The sequence below is a fragment of the Salvia splendens genome, chromosome 10 (genome assembly GCF_004379255.2).
Source record: "Salvia splendens isolate huo1 chromosome 10, SspV2, whole genome shotgun sequence".
Taxonomy (NCBI): Eukaryota; Viridiplantae; Streptophyta; class Magnoliopsida; order Lamiales; family Lamiaceae; genus Salvia; species Salvia splendens.
Window position 1 is genome coordinate 17,304,048 of NC_056041.1, and position 13,087 is coordinate 17,317,134.

General features: G+C 36.0%; 1 protein-coding gene across 1 annotated transcript; it reads left to right on the forward strand.

The window, feature by feature from the left end:
* Positions 1–592: 592 nt before the first annotated feature.
* Positions 593–1,240, forward strand: LOC121752703 (glycosyltransferase BC10-like). The gene has a single exon (XM_042147804.1). The coding sequence runs from the start codon at positions 593–595 to the stop codon at positions 1,238–1,240; it is 648 nt and encodes a 215-aa protein (XP_042003738.1).
* Positions 1,241–13,087: the final 11,847 nt, after the last annotated feature.

A 13,087-nucleotide genomic window follows, 5' to 3' on the forward strand; every position in this document is an offset into this window, starting at 1 on the left:
TAGATTTGGGCTTGCAATAGTGAAATTACTTAGAAATTTGTCTTTCATGTCTTCTGCTCTACCTATTAATGAAGCTAGTTCTTCTATGCATTGTAAACAAATTTATAACTCGGAATAGTTATAATATAATATGGGTCCCATGTAGAGACAGAACCACAGATAATAAATAGGTCAACTATTAAAATGTTTAGACAATTCATATATAATATTCCCTTGATTTTATCAAAAAATTCCCTTTTATCTTTCACACATATAAAAATAATTACTACTATACTATGTTTTTGACAATACTCTGTTCAAGCGCTTATTTATTTGTTCCACGTATTATTTCAGTTTCATACAAATATTAAATAAGGGTCTTAATAAAGAAAAGTTTTGTGACAATTCACATAAGAAAAGTGACCTATGAGACCTTCCACCCCTAATTTGGAGGGAACGTATATTTTCATTGAATTTTTCTCTTTTTCTGGCCAATTTTAATAACTAGAAAATTTCATATTGTTTTTAACCATCCAAATTATTAGGAGGGTTAACTGTATAGTGTTATTTAGATTTTATGAAATGAATAGATGAAAATGACATTGATGATCATATGTTACAGGAGGTAGAATGGGGCAAGATCAGCATGGTCGCAGCTGAACGCCGGCTGCTGGCGAACGCGTTGCTAGATGTGTCGAACCAACGTTTCGTCCTCCTCTCCGAGGCATGCATCCCTCTCTTCAACTTCCCAACGATCTACAGCTACTTGATGAAATCCCGAACCTCATTCGTAGAGTCATACGACAAGGAGGGCCCCGTGGGGCGTGGGCGCTATGACCGCCACATGATGCCCTTGGTGACCATTGAAGAGTGGCGGAAGGGGGCCCAGTGGTTCGAGATGGACCGGGAGCTGGCCCTCGAGGTCATCTCGGACCACGTCTACTTCACCCTTTTCAAGAACTACTGCAAGCCCGCTTGCTACTCGGACGAGCACTACCTGCCCACTATGATCACCAAACACTTCCCTTTCAAGAACGCTAACCGGACTTTGACTTGGGTTGACTGGTCCCGGGGCGGGCCCCACCCGCTGAAATTCATCCGCCTCGACGTCACCCCGGACATGCTGAACCGGATGAGGGGCGGCACGGAGTGCATCTACAATGGGAGGCCCACCAAAGTTTGCTACTTGTTTGCTAGGAAGTTCACGGTCAACGCGTTAGACCGGTTGTTAAGGTTTGCACCAAAGTTGATGAAATTTTGATTTATGATTTAATTAATTAATTATATAATTAATTAATACACACGCACAAAAGCACAACTATAGCATACACCAAATTAATTTAGTTATTCTTTCAAATTTCTTCATGGTCAAGTGATCATGTGTATGCACCTCTTGGCTTATTATACAACTTAATTAGGGAGTTTGTTTTCATGTGTCTGAATTTTGTGCTCAAATTCTGTCCATAAAGGTAGAGATGCGACAGTAGGGAAATCTCGTTCCCTAACAAATGGATGTGTGTATATTGTAATTGTTGATTGATTGAATGAACGGTGCATTGGATTGATAAAAGAAATGTTGAGTTTGTTTTTAGTTTGAAAGTATTTTTATTGATAAGGAAGGAAGGCAAAATTATACTAGTACTTACTTCTTCAGTTCCATCGAAATAGTTAATGTGACTATTTATTATAGATTAAGAAAACATATTAATGTTAGTTGAAAATTTACGAATATTTAAGTATTTTAGCATTGATTTTAATATTTATCAATGATTGAGTACTAAAGTTCGACTATTATTTTACAAAAGAATAAATTTAAAAAGAAAATACAAATAAATCATAAACTTTCCCAATTGTCTTCTTCCCTCACCAATAGCAGCGTAGAAAATCGCCAGGACTGAGGCAACAAATAGTAGTGCAGAAAATCCATACCAAAAGTGAAAATTTCAAGTTTTAGACTAATTTTATTTGGGGTTCTATAACCATGATAAGTTCTTTATACGAATATTTGAAATATATTTAAGTAGTAGTAGTATGTTTTTGGCAAGAGTAAGAGCATCCACAACCGTGCTCTTGCCAGCGGCACGGTTGTGGGTCCGGCCCCACTTTTTCTGCCTGCTTTCTGGCAAGAGCACAACACCCACAGTTGTGCTCTTCCGCAAGGACGAACACAATTAATTTAAAATTCAATTAAACAATAACATTTCCATAATAATAAAATTCATTAAAAAAACCTAAATAAAATTACAAATGACAAATAAAATAAAAACGACATAATTAAAAGCCTAAAAATTAAAAATTACATAATTAAAATACTAAAAATTAAAAAAACAACTACTCGTTGCCGAATTTCATCCACATGTGGTTGATTAGGTCTTCTTGTAACTGAATGTGGGTTCGGGTATCGCGCATTGTGTGCCTTGTCTCGATCCTCTGGCCAACCGTCGTATGCTCACCTCGGCGTGGGGGAGACCTCGCTGTTGAGCTTCCGGCTTCATCCTCGTCGTAGAAGCTAGCCGCCCTCGGCCCTTCGTCGGCTATAATCATGTTGTGTAAGATAATACACATGAACATGATGTCGGCGATATTTAGGGGTGTCGAAACGGGTAGCGGGTAACGGGTATCTTCAAACCCGACCCGATACCCGGCGGGTATCGGGCACCCGCTACCCGCAATCTTCGGGGTCGGGGTCGGGATCGGGTATTCAAACTAGGAGATCGTCGGGTATCGGGTATACCCGATTACCCGACCAATTACCCGATTCAAACTCTAAACCACCATATATCTACTCTCGATGTGGGAGAACCAAGCATGAGAAAGAGCCACAGCAACCTTCTTAACTCTCATTTCTTATTTCCATAGCTATACTCGTCTCTTATTACTTTCAATTTTTTAAAATAAAATGAGTTTTTAAGTATATGATGAACCCACAAAGTATTAATTCAGGTATATGTTATAATTTTATTCTTCTACGTCGACATTGGTTAATGTTTGATATGCATATTTAGTTGCTCGGCTGCTCCACAACAATTCTGAGCATATATTCATAGTATTTATATCACCATTAAAAGCTGCAAGATGATAAACGTATTGGCAAAATTATTTCTTTCAGTTAATAAGTTAATATTTTACATTAACTTGAGCAGTAAATGGAAGAATATGGTTATAACAGCTGCATAAGAATATTTCATACCATTTATATTAGTATTAGGAGAAGCTTTAAGCGAGAACAATTCCCACATCGATGATAGATAAAAGAAGGCAGACCAAAATCTATAACTAACAGTAATTTCTCAATACTTAGCGGGACACGCGACGGGTGCGGGTACTCGCATTGCTTTGCGGGCCGGGTATCGGGTGCCATAAAATGTGAATTTTCGGGATCGGGTACCCGCAAAATCGGGTGCGGATACCCGCGGGTACCCATTTCGACACCCCTAGCGATATTATTCACGTACCACAGCCGAGCCGGGGCCTTCACAATGTTGAATCGGGCTTGAAGGACTCCGAAGGCTCTTTCAACGTCTTTCCGCGCGAACTCTTGACGCTGTGCAAAAAGAACTCGTCTCGGGTCGTGCGGGTTGTGCAGCGTCTTCACGAACGTCGACCACCTTGGTAGATACCATCGGCGAGATAGTAACCCATGTGGTATGTATTTCCGTTGATGGTGAAGTCGATCGCCGGTGCTACACCATTCATCACATCATTGAAGAGTGGTGAAGAATAGAGCACGCCCAAATCCATAGGCGGTAGTCGGCGACCGCCTCAAGGATAAGTGTTGGGCCGCCGCCTTTGTGACCGCTTAAGTGTTGCCCCCTCCAAGCATTCGGGCAATTCTTCCACCTCCAATGCATGCAGTCAATGCTGCCAAGCATTCCGGGAAAGCCATGGACTGATTCGTGAAGACGAAGCAATCGTTGGCAATCATCGGTGCTGGGTGCCCGAAGGAATTCATCCCCGAAAGCTGAACGAACGCCCTCGCAAAAATTCTTTAGACAAAGGATTCCAGTGGACTCACCGATATGCAAATACTCGTCGAAGATGTCGGCCGTTTGCCCAGTAGCGAGTTGTGGGATGGCACACGTACACTTCTGCAACGGCGTGATACTTTGCCGACCGGCTGCATCTGGACCTGTTTGGAAGAATTCAACACGTGCGGACAATGTGTTGACAATTCGCATGAACAAGCGCTTTGACATGCGAAAACGGCGCCTGAAGTAATCTGCCGGAAACCGCGGCTGGTCGGCAAAGTAGTCGGCAACGAGCCTTTCGTGGGCTCCCTCCCGGGCACGATGGATGTAGCGGCGATTTGATCTAGTTCGTTGAGGAGAAGGAGCGGGGGTATTCGCCGCGACATATGCTTCGTAAGCGGCACGATGTTGTTCGTAGTATTCTTGTTCTTCGCGCTCCGCTTCCGCCATAATATGGATGAAATCCATTTGAGGTTTTGAGTGAGGTATGAATGTGTTGATAGTTTGTATGAGAATTATGAATGAGAGATGAATGATAGATGATTTGATGTGATAAATGGATGATGAATGTGTGTATTTATATATGATTTTGGGGAAAAAAATAAAAAAATCAAAAAAATTCAGAAAAGCGGGCAAAAAACGGCCATATTTTTGGGATTTGGAAAATATTTTTTTTTATTTTTTATCATTATTTAAAATTAATTAACGAATTTTTTTAAAAAAATTATTCAAAGGCAACGGCTATGCCGTTGCCCAATCATGTGCCGCCACGTCGACTGCTCGCTTGCACGGACGGCGGTCTTCTTCCCCACCACCGCTGCGGATGCTCTAAAAGACTTTGACTATGAAGTATGTGTCATCTGAAATTAAAGCCCCAAAAGAGATGGGAAAAGATGATATTGTGACAGTGAAGCATGTGTCTTCTGAAATTAAAGCCAAGGTTGTACTAAAAAACCAAAGTAATGGAACCAATGTGGACCAAGCAGCTCCAGGGGGCTTAGCCGGCGTGGTTGTGAGTGGAGGAGTACTACTTGAGACCGATAAATTGTAGTAAGAGATAGTTATTGTTCAAATTGAATTTGAAATTTCAGATTGCAAGAAGTAAAAAAAAATATACAACAATGGCAGACCTTTCGTCATGGAGAAAAAGAAATTAATAATAGTATTGTTATATTGATATTTTTTTAAAATTTACTGATTAATAAAAGAAGTAATAGCCATGTACTAAGAGAAAAAAATTCTCTGGATCAAAATTTATTTAAAAAGTTGAAAACATATTAACACTTAATTGGTGACTTTCTTTAAATTTATTCAAAAGCAATTAAGTAATAATAGTAGTATTATATTATTGTAGACTCCTACAATAGACATTTACCACTCTTAGTTAATATGTAAATTATCTATATTTCATAAATAAAATAAATAAATATCATTAGTTCAAACTTAATTAAACAACGGTGACAGTCATTTATAAAAATATTTTTTTACCAAAGTTATACTCTATATGCTATATGGAATATAGGGTAGTGTTAATCTCCTTTTCCTCCCTTAGATTTAAGTTCCTTCTTAATATCAACCATTAGATTGATGGAATGGATGGACTAGATGAAGCATCACAAAATCATCCCGTGTTGCATTATTAGACTCATTCTGTGCATTATATGGGTATAATTGTAAAACTACAAGGAATTAAAACGGAAGGAGCGAGATTTCAGCGTGATTTTCTTAGACCTTCCATCTACCCACGTTCTCTCACTCCCACCGTCTCACTCCTCAAACCCACGATTCAACATCGTCTCCCCGAATTCCCCCCCCCCCCCCCATTTCCAAACCCTAGCAACCACTCCAATCCACCGGAAATCAACCTTAGTGTCGATTTTCGCTGTTAATTCAACCTTCCGCCGCCGTTTCACTGTCGAAAACTCACTCCCTTCGCGCGCGACTTCCAGTTCGAGTCGACAACAAGGTAGGGTTTTAACGCTTCAAATTTTCGTAATACCCACTGTTTATCGCCGATTATCACCGCTGACACACCACCTAATTGTCGATTCATGTTTTTCGCACTTGTTTTGGTCGAGATTTTCATAAATCGTAAAATCGTGTTCATTTGTGTTAGAGTTCTGTCTATTATTGAGGTTTGTAGTTAATAACTGGTTGACAATTTGTATTGAGCGAATTTGGAGAGAAGATGGTATCCGATTTGATATTTGGTTGAGTGTATGTTATATTATGTCGTGCATTATTCGATGGAATGTATACATTGTTGTAGGAAGTGTTGTGCATTATGTTTTAGGCATTATAGGCCTGTTGTTGTACATGGGTAAATGAGTGAATGCGGTAGTTGTATGTTCATTAGTTGATTGAATCTGTACATTATGTAGCTATTTCTATGCATTATTTATCATGGTTTAGCCATTATGTGACTTGTGTTGTACATGTGTCATAGAGTGAATGCAATATTTGGATGTTCATTACTTGATCGAATCTGTACATTACGTAGCTATTTCTATGCATTATTTTTCCTGTTTTATGCATCCTTTGACAGTTGTTGTACATGAAACTAAGAGTGAATGCAATATTTATATGTTCATTACTTGAGTGATTCTGTTCATTATTTGTTTATTTGAATGCATTTTTATTCTGTTTTATGCATCATGTGACTGTTGTTGTACATGAGTCAAAGAGTGAATGGAATATTTATATGTTCATTACTAGACCGGATCTGTACATTATTTAGTTATTTTAGTGCATTATTTATCATGGTTTATGCTTTATGTGACTGTTGTTGGACATGAGACAATGGGTGATTGCAATATTCGTGGTGCATTTGTTGATTTATTCTGAACATTATTTGATTATTATAATGCATTATGTATCAGTTTTTAGGCATTATTTTGAGGCTTCTGTACAAGGGTGTATAAGTGAATGCAGTATAACTGTCCACATGATTTATTCAGTATGTACATTATGTAACTAATTGTATGTTATTATTGTGTATGTTGTACACCATCAAAGCAGCTAAGATTGGACATCGACGAGGCAGTCGATGATATACTGTCAGCAGGAATTGCCCAGAAATTCCGGGAGCAATTATCAGAGGCCGGGACTAGTACAGCTCCGGAAGAGACGGAGGATAGGAAACCCAGGGGTAGGCACGTCGACCATCTGTATTGTCGACGGTTTCTGAATTGTATAAAGAGTTTAATTCCACGGCAGAAGGAAGCCGTCACGGAACTTGTACATGAGTCTAAGAGTTAATTCAATATTTGTACATTATTTAGCTATTTATATGCATTATTTATCCTGTTTTATGCATCATTAGACTGATATTGTACATGAGTGTAAGAATGAATGCAATATTTGTATGTTCATTACTTGAGTGATTCTGTACATTATTTGGCTATTTGAATGCATTATTTATCCTGTTTTATGCATCACGTGATTGTTGTTGTACATACTACACCCTAGCTCCTAGGCTTGTTAAGCCCTTAGGGAAAACAAGAAACGAGCGCCAAACATCGAAACACGGTACAACTTAAATGAAATGGGGCAAGATAAATGTTCATTACATATCACAAATAATGCATTCCAGAAGCTAAAACTTTGCAATACACTACATAATATGTACATTATGTATATCTGTTTTAAAAAATGCCTACGCGATATGCATGTGCAACCCCAGACGAATTACTGCAGCTCGTGTATTTGGACAACGTTTTTTAGACTTAGAACATACTACACCCTAGCCCTTATGCTTGTTAAACCCTTATGGAAAAACAAAAAACGTGCGCCAAACATCGAAACATGCTACAACTTAAATGAAACGGGGCAAGATAAAGGTTCATTACATATCACAAATAATGCATTACATAAGCTAAAACTACGCATTACACTACATAATATGTACATTATGTATATCTGTTTTAAAAAATGCCTACGCGCTATGCATGTGCAACCCAGACGAATTACTGCAGCTCGTGTATTTGGACAACATTCTTTAGACTTAGAACATACTACACCCTAGCCCCTAGGCTTGTTAAACACTTAGGGAAAATAAGAAACGTGCGACAAACATCGAAACACGACACAACTTAAAGGAAACGGGGTAGGATAAATGTTCATTACATATCACAAATAACGCATTATTGAAATTAAAACTACGCATTATACTATACAAAATATACATTATGTGCAACCCCAGACGAATTACTGCAGCTCGTGTATTTGGACAACATTTTTTAGACTTAAAACATACTACAACGTTTTTTTCAAACGGATAAAATGATACTTTTGTTTAATAATGATAGTTTTAGATTTTTGGATGATAAAATGATACTTTTGCATCATAAAATGATACTTCGAGCGGATAAAATGATAGTTTCAAATGATAAAATGATAGTTTTGTTTAATAATGCATAGTTTTAGATTTTTTGATGATAAAATGATACTTTTACATCATAAAATGATATTTTGAGCGGATAAAATGATAGTTTCAAATGATAAAATGATACTTTTGTTTAATAATGATAGTTTTAGATTTTTGGATGATAAAATGATACCTTTGCATCATAAAATGATAGTTTGAGGGGATAAAATGATAGTTTCAAACGGATAAAATGATACTTTTGTTTAATAATGATAGTTTTAGATTTTTGGATGATAAAATGATACTTTTGCATCATAAAATGATAGTTTGAGGGGATAAAATGATAGTTTCAAACGGATAAAATGATACTTTTGTTTAATAATGATAGTTTTAGATTTTTGGATGATAAAATGATACTTTTGCATCATAAAATGATACTTTGAGTCGATAAAATGATAGTTTCAAATGATAAATTGATAGTTTTGTTTAATAATGCAGAGTTTTAGATTTTTGGATGATAAAATGATACTTTTGCATCATAAAATGATAGTTTGAGGGGATAAAATGATAGTTTCAAAATGATACTTTTGTTTAATAATGCTAGTTTTAGATTTTTGGATGATAAAATGATAATTTTGCATCATAAAATGATACTTTGAGCGAATAAAATGATAGTTTCAAACGGATAAAATGATACTTATGTTTAATAATGCTAGTTTTAGATTTTTGGATGATAAAATGATACTTTTGCATCATAAAATGATACTTGGAGCGGATAAAATGATAGTTTCAAATGATAAAATGATATTTTTGTTTAATAATGATAGTTTTAGATTTTTGGATGATAAAATGATACTTTTGCATCATAAAATGATACTTTGAGCGGATAAAATGATACATTATGTGTACATTATGGGGATCGACGACCGAGTTCACGTTCACCAGGACTTCAAAGACCACGAGTTGAACCATTCAACTCACCAGCACAACCTCTTCTACAACCTTCTCAAAACACGGAATTTGAAACCTCGAGTCCACCTGCAATGTGAGAAAATGGTTATACCCTCATACGAGAAGCAAACGAGTACGATAACACAACTGAAGTCCTAATTTCGTGGGCTCACATTTCTGATGCTATTCTTTTGACAGATAGCAGCAAACATTGCATCATGAATGTCAAAGGTTTGCAATTTCGGATGGCTGTTGAAGAAGTCGACAAAATCAATTTTCCGAACAATAAGCATTACCGCAAAACGCTGGAAACTACAGAATAGTGCAGTGAGGGAGAAGGAAGATAACGAAATCTCTACAATTTTTACAGATAGCAGCAAACATTGCACCATGAATGTCAAAGGTTTGCAATTTCAGATGGTTGTTGAAGAAGTCGACAAAATCAATTTTCCGAACAATAAGCATTACCGCAAACCGCTGGAAACTATAGAATCGTGCAGTGGGGGAGAAGGAAGATAACGAAATCTCTACAATTTTGTTGAAAAAACCGCAGAGATGCTGAAGGGAGGAAATCATGGAATTTCCATAACAACCCACTTAATTGAATCTCTATTATACCCTTTACGTTTTTTAAAATGATTAAATTTGATAATTTCAGCAAATTATTTAGACCATAGGATTTGATTAAATTAACGCATAAGATTAAGAAGGAGAAAGGAGGAATGATTGGAAAAGAATTTGAATACAACTCTATATATATATATACCTATATATATATATATATAATGATATTTTTTCAGCATGCATAGAATGATACTTTTAATCCATAAAATGATATTCAATTTTATAAAATGATATATTTCGTCCATAGAATGATAGGTTATTAGGTTATCACCATAAATATGGGTTATCATATGATCACATCCCAGTGTGAAATCGTATAATAGTGTTTTAAGGTTACCTTAAATGTTTGTTTTTTATTTCTCTCACACTCAAATTGCTAGTTTCGGGGATAAAATGATAGTTACGGGGAATAAAATGATAGTTTCAATGGGATAAAATGATATTTTTGTTTAATAATGATAGTTTTAGATTTTTGGCTGATAAAATGATACTTTTGCATCATAAAATGATAGTTTGAGGGGATAAAATGATAGTTTCAAATGATAAAATGATACTTTTGCATGATAAATTGATTGTTTGAGTTTTTTGGTTGGATAAAATGATAGTTTCGGGGAATAAAATGATAGTTTCAGTGGGTAAAATGATAGGTTCAGTGATAAAATGATATTTTTATTTAATAATGATAGTTTTAGAATTTTGGCTGATAAAATGATACTTTTGCATCATAAAATGATAGTTCGAGGGGATAAAATGATAGTTTCAAATGATAAAATGATACTTTTGCATGATAAATTGATTGTTTGAGTTCTTTGGTTGGATAAAATGATAGTTTCGGGGAATAAAATGATAGTTTCAGTGGGTAAAATGATAGGTTAAGTGATAAAATGATATTTTTATTTAATAATGATAGTTTTAGATTTTTGGCTAATAAAATGATACTTTTGCATCATAAAATGATAGTTTGAGGGGATAAAATGATAGTTTCAAATGATAAAATGAAATTTAAACAATAATAAGTATAAAAAAACAAACCTGATAGAAATCATTATGAAATCAATTGATTATAGGAGGTGTAACTCATCGGACTTTTACCAATATTAGATACATTTATTTTTGTTTCTTCTCCTTATACCAATATTAGATACATTTATTTTTGTTTCATTTATCATTAAAATAAAATAAAAACATCTCAGATTTATTTTTGTATAATTTTGTTTCATACTATGATTTGTCAAGAAAAAAAAGATAAAAGGCTAATAAAGAGAAATTATGTGGGCAGGTGTGGATTTTCGCTATCATCGAAATTATGAATCTTTCTACAGATAATCGTATATGTTACTTTATTTGCCGTGAGAGTAAATCTTTAAATTTGTGATTTATTTGCCGTGAGAGTAAATCTCATTATGAGATGAGAGTGGTTTATTAATCAGTTGAGTGTGGCCTTATGGTTGTGGGTGTAGTTCCGCTGCAAAGATTCAGCGGCAAGTTGCATGATGGGTTGAATTGAAGCGAGGAAAGCATTGAGGGCTAGATTATCAACTCAAAGTATCATTCTATCCGGCAAAACTATCATTCTATCCGCCAAAACTATCATTTTATGTACATACCTACAAATCAGTAAAAGTATCATTGTATCAACTCAGAGTATCATTTTATCCGGCAAAACTATCATTCTATCCGGCAAAACTATCCGGATAAAATGATATATGTTAGGTTTATTGCATAGAATGATAGTTTTGTCGGATAGAATGATAATCTGAGTTGATAAAATGATACTTTTGACTGACTGATAAAATGATAAATGTTAGGTTTATTGCATAGAATGATAGTTTTGCCGGATAGAATGATACTCTGAGTTGATAAAATGATACTTTTGACTGACTGATAAAATGATAAAATGATATATGTTAGGTTTATTGCATAGAATGATAGTTTTGCCAGATAGAATGATACTCTGAGTTGATAAAATGATACTTTTGACTGATAAAATGATACTTAAATAAGATTTTACGTATTTAAATGAGCGAAATTTGTATATCATGGGAAATAAGATTTTACGTATAACTGAACCTCATACATACGTGTAACTGAACCTCATACATCTGTATATCATGGGAAATAAGATTTTACGTATTTAAATGAGCGAAATTTGGATACGTAAATTTTATCATGAGTGAAATTCAGAAATTAAATAAGCGAAATGACATATTTACCATCTGTGCCTTTTTTATGAAGGAAAGCTAAGTTTGAATCTAGACCACGTGATTTTAAAAATGTGTGGTCCAGATTTAGTTATAGGGTTATTACGGAAATTGGGGTTATCATTATAATGCACCCCTATATATATATATATATATATATATATATATATATATATATATATATATAGTAGTGTTATAGGGCAAGTGTCCATTAAGCACATAACTAGAGAACAAATCACAGCCACAAGATCAAGAAAATAAAGGGCTAGTATTAATACATGTGATTTTCGAATTTAAAGGAGAAATTAGTTCCAGCTATCACTAATTTACTTCACAATAACAAGGCGGGGCATAATGGTCATTGCACAAAAAAATTAGTTTACGTAAATTTTCTTCATCCATGGTGGAAAGAAGAGAGCAAGAGAAGCCGCTCGCCCCGGTCATCCCCGCCAACTCCAAGCTCAGCCCTTTTCCACCGGAGTTCATATCACACCGCCGCCACCGGTGCCTCAAGTGTTGCGGCTGCTCCGCCGCGCTTCTCCTAATCCTAGCCTTCACAACACTCATCCTCACGCTCACGATCTTCCACGTGAAGCATCCATCGCTCGAGATTATCTCGGTCAAAATCGACGGCCTCAATTCGTTATCCAACAACAACAACCCGACGCTGGTGGCCGGCGTCTCGATCAAGAACCCCAATGCGGCGTCGTTCAAGTTCCACGAGGCGGCCACGGAGGTGTACTACGACGGCTCGTGGGAGAGGATAGGGCGACACCGGGGGAGGCGGGGCACGGAGGGTGGATGTTTTGGTTGGTTTGGTGGCTGAGAGATTGGTGGGAGTGTCGAGATTTGAGAGTGATTTTGGGAGAAGAATTCCTACTATTTTTTATTTGATCTACAATATTTTCGTGTAATGTGATTTATACAACCGGAGGTTCCGGCTGTATACACCAAGTATTCTGTGGTTATAGTAATGTTTCTTTGATTTTTTGCTATAG

Bases quoted from the DNA above. Each gene is read 5' to 3' on its own strand.
- LOC121752703 (XM_042147804.1), top strand. From the start codon at position 593: ATGTTACAGGAGGTAGAATGGGGCAAGATCAGCATGGTCGCAGCTGAA.